Consider the following 16880-nt stretch of genomic DNA (forward strand, 5'->3'; position numbering starts at 1 on the left):
GTCACATGAAGCCCAAGCAGGAAAAAAAAGCTTCTGGTAGTCCAATTAGTCACTCACCCTATTTCTGACACTGTTGTGACATGAAGAACTACTTGGAAAGTCTGATCTGTTATTTGCACAAAAAAAAAAAAAGAGTAAGGCTAGCAGAAAAGGATGAAACAGTCTGTCAGTTAAGCATATCATTTGTTCAACTTGTAGTGGAAGGTGAATGAAAAGGAAAATAATGGAAATGAGCTGTGGACATGTTATCAAACTAGAACTAGAGCACAAGGTGAGATACGGAGCAGAATTTTCTCTGTTTCTTATGCATGTATGAATACTGTAACAAAGCCATTTCGACTTGCCCAGAATCTCACTCTCCAAAATTAAGACTACAAGTAGTCTCAGCCTACTTCAAAGCTGATACCTACATGGTCTCCCCCCACCAGCAGCTCCAGGTTTTCTAAAGTAACCATTCATAATGTTGCAGCCTAGGAGCCCCAACTTGAAAACAGAAATCTGGCCCCCATTTTCCACTCATGCAAATTCATCATTATAGGGAATAATATAGAACAGAAATTGACTAACCTTCCAGATATTTGAAACAAGTTTGATTGCAAAGCTGGGGAAATGCAAAAGCAGGTGAAGAGAAAGACATGCAGAACCAAAGGTTCAGAGGCTGAACGTTCCAGGAAGAAGAAAGTTCAGCCTTTGTCTGTGATTAAGTGGTTGATTTTGCAAAGTTGGGCAGGTAGCAAGAACTGGTTTATCGAGGGCAAGAGAGAGTTACAGTACAAAGTGAAAACAGAGCAGACCAGGGGAGAAAAACAGCTGCCACAAAGTCTGTTTTCCCTTGGGTTTCCTACTTAACTTTTAGGCTAAATATACTTTCTAGCTAACCTATTCTGAGGAGCTAATTCTCTGGAAATGCCAGGAATCCACTAAGACTGCAGCCTAATATGTTGAGGAGCTGATGTGTCTGTACCCATGCACTGTCCTTTCAGGACAAAACCCGAAAGAAGCCAGCCCTGCTAAAAGCATTGTAGGCACATATTTACACATACCTCGTAGCAGATGGCCAGCACACATCCCAAAGCAAGTGCCAGACTTACCAGGGCGTGTGCAACAGCAAAGAGGAATGAAAGGCAAATTACTACACAAATGGGGAAAAATGTGCCACCTTAGGTTTTGAAGCTGTGAATGGCTGAAGGACAACAGGCCCTCTGATACAATATTGTGATCTTTCCTGCCTCCAAAACTGGCTTTTCATGAGGCAGCCACACATCCTCCATGGGAACTGAAGCTACACAGGTACCATCAGATACAATACACTGTGTATGTTTTATGCTGCAGCATATTTTAGGAATCCATTTATGGTCCATGCTACGTGCATGCTGCTTTTTCAAAGGCACAATTTCTACAATATACGTACACCTTTACAAACAACTGATTGCACCTCATTCCAGTTCTACCCCAGTTTTCTCATCTCTGAATGTTTGTGACTGCACTGTAGCAGCAGACCCATCGGGTGAATTCAAGTCTACAGGAAGAGATTAGCTTCTAAAGCCATGCAGTCCATGCCCTTTGGTGCTTTGGGTGAGACGTCAGATCCCACAGGAACCTCCGTGCTCCTTCTCACATCACTGTGGCATGCACGGAGAGGGAGGTGCCCAGGAGCAAAGAACATTTAGCATAATGACTCAGATGGGTGGTCAGCAGTTTAAACCAGCCACTTGATGTTACTATAATGAGGATTCAGTTTAACAGTTGTTCTGCATGCATGGAAATCCCTCCCATCCCCAGGAAATCACTTAAAAATAAAATGAACTAAAATCAAATCATCTGTTTGAGAAGAAGGAGGCTATGACTTGGAAAATGCATAAAATGGGTGGAGTGAAAATGCCCATGGGTGAGTAAAAATTATTTATCACAGAAAGAGGATCAGGGAGCCTCTGAGCTCTATCTCAGGGATGACACAGCATAAAAAGACCTCCTGCAGAAATTAGCTGCAGTTCTGCTGAATCCAACAGGAGTAGAATCCTCTTATGATAACTCTGAGATTAGACTAACATGCTTTATATGCATTTTGAGCCACAGAAGTCTCAATTGAAAATTAATGAAAGCTATTTCCATGATGAGTAGCAGAATTACGTCATATGCCACTTGTTTACCAGGTGTTAAATACCTGTCATCTATTGTCTCCTAAATCCATTAAAACATTCCCACCAATACATTCTGATGCATCCAAGAGCAGCCCTCATCTTTCAACTACTACACCATTAGCTTTCTGAGTCTCATAATGAAAACTAATTCATTGAAACATATTCTCAGGAACATTCCTGGCATATAAAATCCTGAAACACATTCTTAATTTTTATAAGGATTACAACTCTATAGGCTTTAAGCTTAGGTTATCTAAACATCTATATATGTATTAAATCTATCAAGACATAACCTTTTTGACATGCCCTGAATTCTTTAATTCTGCTTGGCTGTCCCAAATCTCCTGTTACATTGTGGGCTGCAGATCTAGGCATTTGTACTCCTGACCATAAAAATAATGCCTGAAATGCTGATATACCATGCCTGAGACATTGTAACTTTGAAAAACCATATCTGCATATGCAAATAAAGGACCTGATGATTCTGACTGGCTATTTACAGCACTTTATTTAAATCAGGCTGTGTTAAATTCTGCCCTACTGAAGGTCAGAGATCGGGAATTAGGTTATTAGACAATTATGGCAGGATTGTGGCATCTTATTTCAGGTTAAGGATGCACATATCCCCTAGCTTTCTTTAAGTTTAAAAAGCTTTTGAAGAAAAGATGAATGAAAGTTTCCATGGCCTATATATGAGTATTAGTATCACAATACTCACAGCTAAAGGTCTGAGGATACAGAACTACCAGAAGGGGTTATAGCTGTAAAGAAGGATGGCTGGGGGTAATCTAGGGAGTGGTACATAGAGAACTCAGAATCAAAAAATGAGAATAAAATTATATTTACACTAGTAGCAGACAGTTATAGCAATAAGGAAGAAACTTGGAATTGTACAAATGGTACTGCTGTTCAAAAAATGTGTAAAAATAAGGGGAGAGAAACCAAGCATTTCTAATGATCTGCACCTGGAAAACAAGTGGAAGATAAATAGAAACTGTAATGAAAGGGACAGCTGGAGGGATGATAGACGATGGAGGTCAAGCCTCTGTGAGAACCAGCAATTTGAGAGAGTGAGAAATGAAAGAGTCAAAAATAGCTAAGACCTCTTTAGAAGTGCAGTGAAGGTATGTCAATATGTTAATTATTTTATCTATCATCTGCTAGTTGTTCCTACAGAACAACTATACCTACAGAACTTGTCTATATCTAGAATTTGATTTGTATCTAACACTTAAATCACAGAAATTCAGTTGTCATGTCCTTTATTCCAGTCCAGTGCACTTGTGATCTTCCAGTGTTACCTCTCACAGATCTCACCTCTCAAATCTCCAGGCCAGCTCTAGGACAGTATTCCTCCATTGCCTGCTAATGTGGTTGCTCTCTTGTTGGTGTTCAAACCAAGAATGAAATGTGATCATTACCATGAGCCCCTTGCCTCAGCATCCCCTCAGTAAAACAGCCTTTGAACCAGTCTTAAACCCACTTCTTGCAAAGTTTATTTTCAGCTGTGGAGATCCCCATTCTTTGTATGCTGGCCTGTTGATTATCAGCTTTACACATCAATTTTGACGTTGCCTGACCCTTTTCACACTGAATTTTCGTGGCATGACTCCTAACTTCACTGGAAAGTTGTTTCTGCCATAAAGCTGCAACATACATTAGTGTCTCCACAGCTCCAAAGTATTTCTTCTTTCAGCTCCTGTAGATTTTTTAAAAATTGCTCAAAGTCTTTATTTGATGACTGGCACAAGTTTATTTATTACTGAAAGCAACAGCCATGATAGCTGGTCACTCTCTCTCCTCACATCTGCACTGGGGTTCAGGTTAGATATTGGGCATGAATTAAGCCACTAGGAGTGTAATCCAGCACTGAAGCAGGCTGTCCAGGGAAGCTGATGAATCTCAGTCCCTTAAGGTTTTCAAAACCAAGACAGACAAAGCTATAGATGACCCGTGGCAACAGCAGTCCTTGTTTGAGTGGGAGGATGGACTACACAAACCCTCAGAGGTCCCTTCCAACCCTTGTTTCTATGATTCTGCACATTTGTCCAATATTTCACTCCTGCACCCTCTAACAATCTCAGATTTCTTCATCCTTAATATCTCTTCTCTTCCCGAGGCAGTATGTCATCAGCCCCAGACTTGACATTTGAGAGTCTGAACCCTGGCTCAATCTGTATCGAGATGCGTCTGCAGCCAAACAAATGCAGAGAAACACTAAATCACTGGTGGGTGCCAGAAAAGCAGGTCAGTCAGCAGGATGGCAAAATGAAATACACACCCTCTCGGGGCACTAGCAGCAAGTGGCTGTTGCCCAGCACCAAGCAGATATCATGTCCTTGGGCACTGGTAACTGGTGCTTTTTCCTGAAGGTGTTCTCACCACTATCAGCCTTGCACAGCCATGCAGGAAGGCAAGGACACGATTTCTCTTCAGAAATGAAGGCTTTGATGTTACAGATCTCTGAGGAGATTTTTACTGTTATAGGTAATATTTAGATCTGTTTCTACCAGTTTCTAGATTTCCATGTCAGTCCCTGTGAAATACATCACTTTATTCTGATAGTCTACTGAGTAGGGCCAAGGTACCTTGTCTTTTACACTGGGGATATTCTGGTACTACAGAGCAACCAAATCTCCAGTCTGACTGCACTGCTGAGGTATGCATGAGACTACTTTCTAGTCCAAGTTCCTCTGTGGCTGCTAAACTCACAACTTACACTCCTAGAGGAAAAAGAAGTGAAAACACAACCCCAAATGACTGTGAGAACAGCTGCGTGCCACACTGCTCGGTGTCCAATGACCTTACCCATTTGTTCTTAAGTAAATGTTTTTATTTTCTGGATTTGATAAATCAGGGATTGATTTAAGAGGTTGAAATGAGGATAAAATGAACCCATAATACCTAGAGGATAATATGTACTCTCTTACTGTGTGCGTCTTTCCTTTGGAAGTGCTGCAGTGGATGGTGAGGGACAACAGGAGGTTAGCAAAGGACAGAAGGGATTTAGGAAGGAAATTCAGGGGCAGCTGAGGGAGCAGGAGTGAAGAGAGGAAATTGATCAAAGAAAAGAGATAAGAACATTAGACTGAGGAGATTTATTTCAGGGTATTAGGAAGGAAATATAAGTAAGACCTCTAAAAAAGAACTTTATGCTAAAGTATTTTACAGATGGAGGAAATTTCCCTCTATTGACAGCAAGTTCTTTCTGCGGGACCATCCACACACACACACACAGATCTAGAAATGCACACCATATTTTTGACCGCAGAGCAATAGTAAATTCCAGTCTATTGCAAGGAACCATGGTGACAGATTTCTGACAGTGTAACCAGACCTCCAGAATACTGTAAAATGTAATCCATCAGGAATTCTTATAAGACAACTATATGTTTGTATCATGACTGTTGAAAAATCTGCTTTGGGTGCAATGAAGAAAACTAGTAGCACAAGCCCCATCTCCTGATACATTTGTTATAATAGTTTTTACATATTCTGGTGACTCCATTTTAGATCTTCTAGCCTTGGTTACAGCTGATATATAGAGCTGTACAGAAGGGTACAAAAAGCTATTAGGAACTGGAGGAATAAGCTAAAATACAAAGCCCAATTCCTTATGAACAGACTTGAGATGAAACATGGTTTATACATAATGCTATTATTTATTTCCTGTAGCTATGCCTGCATTTGAAACTTACAGATGATAAAGAGTGTTTGTCTCCTGGACCAACAGGAAACCCAAAAGTAGAAAAAAATTACAGAGCTGCACTCCGTTGTGTTACACCTTGCACCAGTGTCATTTCCTCACAAGTTTCCTACTCAATGTACAGAAGAGGAGGTACTTGGGAGAGCTGCAATATAAGGATGTTTGTCTCTGTGGTATATATGCCAGGAACAGGAACAAGTGATCTGGTTTTGTAGGCCAGATCTTCTTGAGTGTTGACAGCTATTCACCCCTGCCTTACCAAAATGTTCTAAAACCAGACTTTGAATGTGTTCATTTTAGCATAATCTGGAGCACCAGTCCCAAATTTACAGAAAGGGTAGCGATTTTGATTTCCTGATTGAGTTTTCATGATGCATTCTTGAAAAAACCAGCCTGGACCCCAGAATTTCTTGCCACTTTTAAAAGTCCCAGTCTCCCCCAGGGACAATGCATGATGTTATAAAAGAGAAGTTACCGAGCAATTGCTGCATGCTGAGAGACTGCAAGAGATGCACAAATTCAAGATTAAACTCAATCTCACTTTCCCTATGGTTGCAGAGAATTAAGGTAACATCTCCATTATCCCTCACACAACACAAAGCCTTTGCTGCTGCCTCCCCAAGCAGCTGAGCACAACATGTTCCATTACACCACAGGATTCAAGAATACCAGGTGCTCTGACAAAGCAGTGCTTTCTGCTCCGATGTTGGAGAAAAATCAACCATGCTATGGCTGCAATTTTTGTCACTGTGTGGTAGCTGGGCTTGGGCTCCCTCAGTATTGGCACACCTGGAAAATTCTCTCAGAGCTGGACGTGAAACATCATTTTGAAGTAAAACTCGGGAGTCTCCTCTGTGTGGTGTGTGCATCCACAGCGGGGGAAGGCAAACAATGGTTTATTGCTACAGGAGTGCTCTTCATGAACAGACCGTGTGTTAAATCCATGCTAGCTGTGGATACAGCATCTCAGGATGCCAGAAGGCAAGTTCAAAAATAGCACCTGGTAAAAGTGGAAATGCTCAAATACCTAAAAACTCACCACTACAGAGATCAACATGCTCTAACAGCAGAAGAGCAAACCCACAGCACAGTGCACCGAGCTCCATCTGACAGCTCTGGAACTAACAGTTAATTGCATTGGGATTGAGCCTTCCCAGCTTTTTCCTAAATTTGTGCCAACTACTTAATAGCACAAACTGCAGGGAATAGACTGAGTGAGGCCTGGTTTATACTTAACAAAGTATTCGTGTTGGATAGAAGCATGCAAAACAAACAGGAATTTGAATTTGTATCCCCTAAATGACAGTGCAATGCCACTCCTTGGCTCTCAGGTGCACCAGTTAAATATGCATTAAGTGACACGTATTTTTTTGAGCTGGGAAACTCATACACTAAGCAGCGCTAAGATATCTTTCTTACAGAAAGGTAGTGATGGTGTACAAGGCACCATCCAGTTGTTTCAGCAAAAATTTAAGATAATCTTTGAACAAAGTGTTTACTCAGATGGTTTGCCTGCTACATACAGGAATGGACTACATCCCTTAATAGGCATGGATCAGTGTACTGATATTTATGGTGTTTATTCTGCATGATAGACGCAGGGTTAAATACCTGAACCAACTGTGGTCTCAGTCAATCTGCTCAAGGATTTATGTCCCATTACTGCTAGAGCTGTTCTGAAGCTGTACTGGTTCTCTTTCCAAGAGGAAAAAAAAATTAATTAAAAGCCTTCCAGACAAGATTTTGCAATGTGAAATACAAACCAATGTAAAATGGAGTTAGAAGTCTTTTCACCTGGGGCTCCCCTTGCCTTTCAGGGTAACTCCTACTTCTTGTCCTTCCCCCAGAAAATGAGCCTTGAGCCTGACAACAGCTGAGGATCCTGGTGCCTTCTACCAGTCCCACATGTGGTGTAGGGACACATCTTTCTAGCTGGGGATGCTGGGTCTGCCCCAAAGCTGTGGACTCTTGGAGCCTGTCTCCAGGTTTCCAACATCTTGGCATGATAATGTCGGGCTCAGAGGCAGTGGGAGTCCCTGAAAAGGCAGGACTTTCAGGGTCTCTGCTGGGGAAAAAGCAAAGAGGACTCCTCAGCAGCCTTCTACAAATACAGAAAGAGTTCAAAAGAAACCTAGACTTTGATATATCAGGAGTTCACTAAGATGAAGTTATTTCAGAGGAAACACTTTAGCCAATCAACATCTTTTGATAAAACTAAGCTTTGCAAATGGAAGAGGAGAATTCCCAGAAGCTTCAGTAGGGAAAGCAATGCAAAGTTAAACTATGGCCAGTCTCATCCCAAGTGCAAGGACAGTGCAATTACAGTGGAAACAGTCAAAGCTGAACAGAAAGGGATTTTACAGGCTAATTATTGACAGCAGCTTCACAGGTGATGAGGACTGGAATGCTGTGCACATTTAGATGTCTCATCTCCAGGAGCAGTTACTTCCCATCTAGGCATTATGGTTATGATCAAGTGTAATGAATATAGAAAACACCCCTTGAGTTCAGCTAGCTCTGGTCTGGGCTCATGAGGGACATTTAGTGTGGTATGGCCAGGCCAGCACACCAGGGTGGTAGACTGTCTGTGTCTACGTGTTTGCACACACAAGACCGTGGGTAGAACATGTTGGGTACAACAGAGGTTTGAGCCAGACTGCTGTAATTCAAATCAAAAGTAGGGTGGAAGAAAAAGGCCAATTATTTTAATAGCTTGTCCAAATGCCTCAATTGATCATACTAACTTTAGAAAGCAAAAGGCACTATGCACACTTGACAGGTTTGCTCCTCTGACAGGTACATCATGTGCTCGTGATTCCCGTTTGATTTCCTTCTTTAAGAATACCTCACACTGTGTTCCTTGTATGTGTGGTGGAAAGTGGAGGCGGAGAGTCATTCTCTGAAGGAAAACACAATTACCCAACTTCTTTAACTGATCAAACAGATGACAAGTGAACAGACTTTCAATGCTCTCCACCAGCTCCAGTTTAAAACAAAACACTCTGCATTATACATTCAGTAACAGATCCCTAATCCCAAAATCCCTCTAGCAGGAGGGAGCCAGTGGAAAAAAAAAAAAAAGCTCCTTTTATTTTGCCCGTGTTTTTCATATTGTAAGGTGCTTTTTTATCTCATTGAACTCAGAAGAGAGACTTGCAGACGAGAGAGAGGGTGCTGTGCTGTGCTAACTGGATTGCCACTAGAATATGAACAAGAATCACAGAGGCAGGGGCTAAGTGTGAGTTTGTGCACTCCTGGTCTTTGATGGCTGTCCATCATTCCTGCAGTTTGTTCAGTGCCTGTGGCTGTTACACACACACACAAACACACACACTTCTAATCTGCTCTCTTCCAGGGCTAAAAGCTGGCAAGCATGTGGTAATGCTCCAGATTAAAGATAAACCACAATGAGGATGAGAGTGTGTAAGTGTGAATATACTCATTTATACATTGAAACTTGCATGTTCAACAGCAAGTGAAAATACAAGCATATACGTGCTTTGGGGAGATTTAATTTCCTTTATCCTTTCATCTTTTTTTTTTGCTACAAGTACAATGTCCTCTGGGTTATTTTCTTCTCACAGCAATATGCCAGCCAATCAGAATAGTAGATGAATGTCAGCAAGTTAGCACAGTTCTCCTTAAACAGGGAGTCCTGGAAAGTTTGATGAATTCTTTAAAACCTTTTTCTTGGTACTTCTTTTCAATAAATGGAAATAATTTCCCCCCCATTTGCTATTTTTAATATAACCACCTTCAAAATCTTGCATGCCAATATCCTAGAGTATTTTAAATGTGTTTCACTGAGGATATCCCATGGCCTTGTCTCTTTGTTCATTTGTACACAATGGTAGATGTACTCAGTGGGATTCAGCCGCAGCTTAATGTCATTTCCACTGCAATCAATAGCAAAACTCCTAAATACTGCAGCTGGAAAACAATTAGGCCAGTATTGAATACATTAGAAAAAATATTGATTTGGTGGAATTGAGGTTTGGTGTTGGTGAATTTGGCTTTGTTAGTGCTAGGGAAACTGCCCTTGTGATCAAAGCTGAACTTGAACCAACTTCAGTCCACTTCTGTCTCAGATTTAGCTTCTCCCTGATGCTGTTCTGATATTCTGGTAATGATTTCTGTAGACCAGTCTGCAGTCAGCTGCTGAGGACAGCTAGGTCACTCCATATCACAGTCTGTTCTTTCAAAAGTCTGAAAATAAGGTATTCCAAGTAGAAGCTGCTGTTCTCAAGTACTGCCTTCTTTAAATTCATTTGTGGAGCCTAAATTTCTGCTCCTACAGACACCTTGCACAAGTGCCTCTTTATACCCCAGAGATATGGGACTTGTCACAGATTTCAAGTGTGTGATTGAAATTCCCAGCTCTATGGATTTTCAGGCCAGAGAGGCTGTTGCATTGATCTAATCAGAGCTAACACATAGCACGGATCAGGAAACCAATGACTCCCTGCTTCAAGTCCCGCATCTGAAGTTGAACTAGGATCTCGGTTTTTAGAAAAACACACTGCAGTGCAAGATGAAGTTTAATTGCCTTTCAGGAGAAAAACTCACTAGAGCTTTGGGTGGCTTATTCCAATTAGTAACTCCATCCAGTGGTCAAACAGGCCTAGTATTTCTACATGAAATCTACCTACAGCTTACAACTATTAGTTTCCAATCAGCTTTTTATACCCAAGACTGTAATATCCTCTGCTATCACATGCCTATCCTCCTTATCAGTATTTACAGACCATGATTAAGCTATGTCTTAGCCTTCTCTTTAACTAAGTCCCCTGAGTCTTATAAAACATGATCTCTGATTGTTTTCTTACTCTTTCAGATACTTTTTAAATTGTGCCCAATTTCTAAACTCTTTTCCTTGAAGAACAGGCATCTTAACCAGACACGTCGCATTTCAGCAGTTTTTGCAGCAATGACAGCTGTTACATGACTTTCTGTAGCAAAAGAGGGAAAAACAGAAAAAAAGGAAAAAGACACAGAATAAAAGGGAATGAAGAAAGAATGGCTTAAAAAGAGACTAAAGAACGATTGAAAGAAAATGGAAAGGGAAGGAAAGACTCTAGAGCAGGATGAGGTAGCAGAGAAATAAACACTTACTGAAGTCGAAGTTCAGGAAGAAGGAAGAGATGTTGAACAGACCACGCAAAGCAGTAGTTATTTACAAGTACGCTTCCTTAAGTTATCCTGTCAGTTAGGAACTGACACTCGATTCTCCTACCTATACTTCTCAATTATTTCAGGCAATCAAGGATTTCCAGTAGTGATCACTGCAATACCTTCTGTGGTTAAGAACACAGAGAATTGTGTACAGAATTTTTTGGAAGCAGAGCTCATTAACCTGCAAAACACCAAACCAACTGAGAGCGTCCCCAACACCTACCAGCTGTGGTACAACTGAGCTCCAAAGCAGTGGGACTGCTTTTCTTCCCATCCCCTGCCCTGGAAATACCCACCTTACTTCAAGGCCAGCACTGAAGGACTCAGAAGAAACAAAAGGCACACCAACACAAAGCACACATATGGAGCTCTGGGCTCCAATCATCAGGCCTGGGACATCTGTGGCTTTCTGAGGATGCCTGAATGTTCAAGTAATTAGACCAAGGCCAGCTGTCCCCTTCTCATTCTTCACCCTTTATGCTCCCATTGCTTCTGCTACCATGGTCTGTCCAAACAATGATTTGTCTGATGGATCACCAAAGAGTAGGTTTTTAGTTGTTTTTCTTTGGAAGGCAGGAGTGGAAGAGAACTGGTAAGACAGTACAGAGAAGAAAGGACTCTTCTTAGTATATCCCATGAGACACCTCGGTGTTTCCAAATATGTTCGCCATATCAGAGAAAAGATTTGCTTTAACCTTTATATTCTGAAGTCATAAACTCCAAACATTTGTACTGGTACTGAAGATGCAACCATCAGTAGTGAAACTGGCTGCTCAGGAAACCTTACTGCTTTATAGACAACTCGGGTATTCTGGGCCTAATTTCCCTGTCAGTGATCCAGATGTAATTCAGGGAAATTAATGAACCACATTTCAATCTCAAGACATTGCCTGTAGCACACTGCTTTCTGAAATCTTTCCTGCCAATTTGTGCTAGAGCAAGCTAGAGTACTGTGGGACACAGGTCTCCACATCAGCTGGGTTTCCACAGTACTCCTGAAGAAACCCAGTGAAGCTTTTACCAGTTGAGGGAAGGCAGGAGCGACAACAGAACCAACCCTTTCCCTCAACTGTGAAATTACATATGTAGCTTTGCCCCAAAGCCAGGATCCCAGACAGGCCCAAGCTGGAGCTGGAAAAGGAACACTGCTCCCCAGCCTGCGTTTAGCAAGTCAGGCATGACAAAGCAAAAGGCTGTGTGTGCACTGAGCAGCCCCATCCCCTGACAGGGCAGTGAGCGCTTGGATGATACATTTACTGCAGCCTGTGCTGCATCGTGCCTGCCCGTGTACCATCTCCATAGCAGCAGTTCTGCTAATTGAGACCAGCTGCTTCAATTCCAAATTCTTCTCTCCAGAAATATCGATACTACAACGTTATGATTAGAAAGCACTTTACCAAATGCCTCTCAATTCTGCACAGCTCAGATGAAGAGCAGCTGCAGAGAGAAGGGACAGTTCACTGAACATACAGAATAAAACACTGCAAAAACACTGGAGAAATGAAGGCTACAAGAAGCAAGTCAAAACAGAATAATGATGACAAAGAAAGCAGCCTGCTGTATATGCTTCTGCCTGTCACTTTAGATGCTGAAAGAACCGTGAGCAGACTTTTTCCTTATGCTGTAGGATAAATGGCCATAGCACTGCACTGTTTCAGATTCATGTGGCAGGTGTGCATGTTTGTCAGATCCAGCTTTTCTGTCCAAGGAAGGATTAAAGCAAAATCCATCAATCTGGGCCTGGCTTGGAAGAGTAGCTGTGGTCTTGAATCATTTGGCTCTGGGGGCTGCTCTGCACAGCCCACTGGCAAAGAAAGTCACTGGAACTGATAAGCTGGTGGGAAGACTTGCAAAGTAGGAATGCCACCACACCATGATGACTTGGCCTCACTGTTGGCTATCTCCCTGTGGCTGTTGGCTCCACACAGCAAGCTGTCAGCTGGATGCTTCACAATGGTCACACTGGGATTGCCAAAAGCTGCAAGCACTTTTCCCCTCCAGCCAGACTGGATTAAACTGGCTAACAGTATTCTAAATTCACTTAGAAATCTCAGGCCCTGCCTGTGACCACCAGGCACAGGGCATTCCTGAAAAGACATCTGGTTACTGAATTTATGTAAGAACTGGGCAAACCACTTCAGTCCCATCTGTTATTCCAACCTCCTGAGCACAGAGAACAGAATCCTTGAAAGAGAAAATCTCACAAGGAAGGGTCTGAAAATGAGAACCATGATGCAACATGTAATTTCCTCCCATGAAAGATGCTGTAAAACCCTGCAGAAAACGTGGCATGCTCCAGCATGTGCCTGTGTAAACAAGGGCCTAACACACAGTTTCACTACTCAGATTTCATACTACAGCCGAGGTAATGTAACACAGCTAAAGCAGAGAGATCGTTTTGCTATGCTAAGTGATTTGCCTCCTACTCTGAAAATCAGTGAGGTAAATAAAGTGTTTTCTATAAATACCAGACAGTTTCTCTCACCAAACAAAATTATCAAGTTTTTTAGAATTATTCCTATTATTTTTCTCCCGAATATATTCAGTGCTTAGTGTCCCATTCAGATTTCACCATTTACACAAAGTTTTCTTACCTATTTCACTTTCTAACTTTTGGTCTATATTAGAAGTCTGTTTGAATCCACAGTACTGCAGGAGAGGGAATACATCAATGAAATTCCAGAAAGGTAAAGTCTGAACATGTTACAATTGAGTATAAACTTTCAGAAACCTTGTCTGAAAAAATATAAACTTACATTTTTTGTGTAACATTCACTGACTGCATATTAGTTTACACTCCATTTTCTTTCTGCTCTGAGTAAGGTTGCTGTACTTACTTGTGCTGGGAAACAGCTGGCACAGAAGTCGATATGGGAAACAGGAGTATAAAGATGAGCTTATATAGAGAAGCTCTGTGTGCTTATATAGGGAAGTCACCTCAATAAAGTGCTCAACACTGCATGCAAACCTGTTAGTGTAATTTGCAGGTGACAGTGTGACGGAATTCTGTTGATTGCAGTGCAGTTGTGTTCCTTCCCATCAAGCTGAATTTAGCCTCTCTAGTCACCAAATCACATGAATAAACTGCTATGCATACATTTATTTTATTTTTAGGTTTCCAAGATCAATCAATGACATTCATGTGAGGAGAATCACAAGGCTAGGTAAAAAACAAACTAAGCTCTTCTGAATGCTAACACCATTGAGACCATTGAGATGAACACTTTGATGGTTTCCAATGGCACAGCTCTGTGGACTGTAAACTGAATTACAACAGCTTTAAGCAGTCGTGGACCCTGGAACATCAGATCATAGAGAACCCATGCAGCAGAACAAGCAGTAGGAGTATTCAAGTAACAGATCCACCAGCCCCTGTTAAATCACTTTATATTGACATTTGTACAACCTGCAATGTACCACAATGACACTGTTCTAGTGGTGAAAGTCAGGTGCCCAACATACATTGGCCTCAACAGAGAAGCAACAACTCTGCAGCTGACTGTTTGTTTTGTGCACAAAGCACAGGCATTCTCCCATTTCATTTCAGCTGCCCTTGCCTCCCCCATAACTAAATTATTGTTATTATGCTCTGCATAATCCTAGTACTGACAGGGATGTTTGTTATACATAATTAAAGATATTAATTTTGCATGGAACAGAAGACACGGAGCAAGGAACTTAATCTTTTTTTTTAAATCTTCTATTAGAAAATTACCTTCATTAGCACCGACTCACTGAGCTTCTCTCTGTTGACAATTTTTATCGCGACCTTCTGACACGTGACACAGTGAACACCCAACTTCACAAGCCCTGCAGGAGAAACAAAGCAAAATAGAAAGGAAGAACTGGTTAGAGGTTGAGGTTAGTTGTCTAGGTTTTTACTTTTAGAACACCATCCAGCTGTTGGCAGCTTATAGGCAAAAAAATTCCCATTAGCACCTCCTCCATCCAGAAAAGGTCATGTGAGTAAAGAAGACCCTTCAGCCCGCATTGTGACCATTTGGCAGTGAAGCCACCAACATCACTGATGCTCCTGCAGTTTCTTCCACTAGAACTGTGGTTTTGTTGAAGAGCTGTAGCGCAGCTCTCACCACTCGAAGTGTGTTCTGCCAGTAAGAAGTTCTGGCAATTGAACCGCACTGGACTAAGGGTTTTTGCTGGCACCTGACATCAACAAAAGCTTGGAAATCAACAAAACTAGGTGGCCACATGTTTGCAGTGTAGACATGGCTTCTATGTTTCTCTAGCTCTTTCCAAAGTTTCCATGATCACAATAAAAAGACACTTAATTATGGCTTCCCCTACTGTTTTAAGTTACCCTGCTGGAAAAGGTTAATACTGTGATGAATGCCATGGTGGTATGGAGGCAATCAGCATACACTGCTACAATTCTAAGTTCTTATTTGTTATTATTTACTATATTCTTGTCCTCATATAAGATGTTGGCAAAAGGATGGTGATATCTCTGACAGGATTAGGATGTCTGAACCATCATCAAAATAGGGAACACCAAGACTTAAAAGAAAGAGGTAAGTAGCATACATGAGCCATCATCTTCTGCAAAATTTTCATCTAAGTCTGGTGACTTACGTGAAGGTACATTGAGATACCTCCCACAAGTGAGTTTAAGATGGTCCCTTGAGCTCTCAACTCTACTGCCATTAAGAAAATTTGTAGCTGGAAAAGTTTTACTTTATAGATTATTCAAGTGAGATCTTGTTTGCTTCAGGTTTTACTCTTGTCTAACATGCACATATAGCACAACACCTGATGGGCTGGATACCATCCCATTCCACACACTACATGCCAAATTGCCATTACTGAACTAAAAAAGAAATGGCACCTCCCCAGTGTCACTAAGACCTGCTGTGTTTTGCAGAGCATTTATAAACAATGACATCAAACAGCAGGAAAAAGATTTAGTTCCCAGCTCCTAGGCTAGGTTACAGTTAAGAAGCCAACCCCATCCCCTAATGCAAACCACAAAGCCAAACACCTTGCTTTATGTGGAATTTCAACACAACAGATTTTCAGTCCAGTGAAATGCTGAACACAAGACTTCACACGTCTTACTGAGGAACAATTAGGTTATTGCCTCACTATAAACTGGGCCCAGTTTAGTGAACTAGAGTTCCTGAGTTTCATCAGGGACTTCAACAGTCTTCTGCAGGTACTTGTCCATCCTTTTGCTACACAGTTAATCATAAATTTGGAATTATTAATCACCAGCTATTATGTGGAGAAATAAACTCCCAACTTGCTTCCAGTCACATCTCTTTTATTGGCATGCTCAAGTGTTCTGGATATTTCTAGTCACACAATTTCTCAGTCTCATCTGGTTAAATGCTGACATCCTCACTTTCAGCCATGACATAAACAAGTCACAAAAATTAAGAATGCAGTGCACTGACAAATCCATTTGAAACTGTGTATAGCAATAGCATGTCCTCTGCCTGAAGCAACTGAGAAGCAGAGCTGGGGCCAGATGCTGTGATGTCCAACCACACTCACTCTTCTGTCTGAATTTTTTCCATTCAATTTGTAATATTAACCAAAGTACTTCTGGCTTTATGTTCACTGTTCAGAGCACCTGCAGCCTTACTTATGCTTCTTCCCTTTGGCTTTGTTCTGTGTTTGGATAGAGGCTACTTGGCACCACCCTGTTGAAAGCGTGCACTGTTTCAATCTGTGCTGATTGCTTCCTTCCTGCTCCTAGGACAAACCATAGCCTTACATCACTCTTGCAGCACAATGATAGCACTTTTTACATTGCTCTTAGTTACAATTTCAAATCTCAGCAGAACTTCTAGCTCAGTCTCTTATAACTAGACTCCCAGGATCTGTGGCATCATGTTGTACTG

At 41.5% G+C, this 16880-nt stretch overlaps 1 protein-coding gene across 2 annotated transcripts in view; it reads right to left on the reverse strand.

Moving 5' to 3' along the window:
* The window catches only part of BRSK2 (BR serine/threonine kinase 2), a 301162-nt gene that overhangs the window by 135704 nt on the left and 148578 nt on the right, over positions 1 to 16880 (reverse strand). For both annotated transcript variants that reach the window (XM_058863406.1, XM_058863412.1), the window contains exon 2: positions 14735 to 14829. In XM_058863406.1, coding sequence (XP_058719389.1) covers positions 14735 to 14829 — 95 coding nt within the window. The remainder of the gene's footprint in view (positions 1 to 14734; positions 14830 to 16880) is intronic.

Source organism: Poecile atricapillus, chromosome 1 (genome assembly GCF_030490865.1).
Source record: "Poecile atricapillus isolate bPoeAtr1 chromosome 1, bPoeAtr1.hap1, whole genome shotgun sequence".
In the NCBI taxonomy this organism is placed as follows: domain Eukaryota; kingdom Metazoa; phylum Chordata; class Aves; order Passeriformes; family Paridae; genus Poecile; species Poecile atricapillus.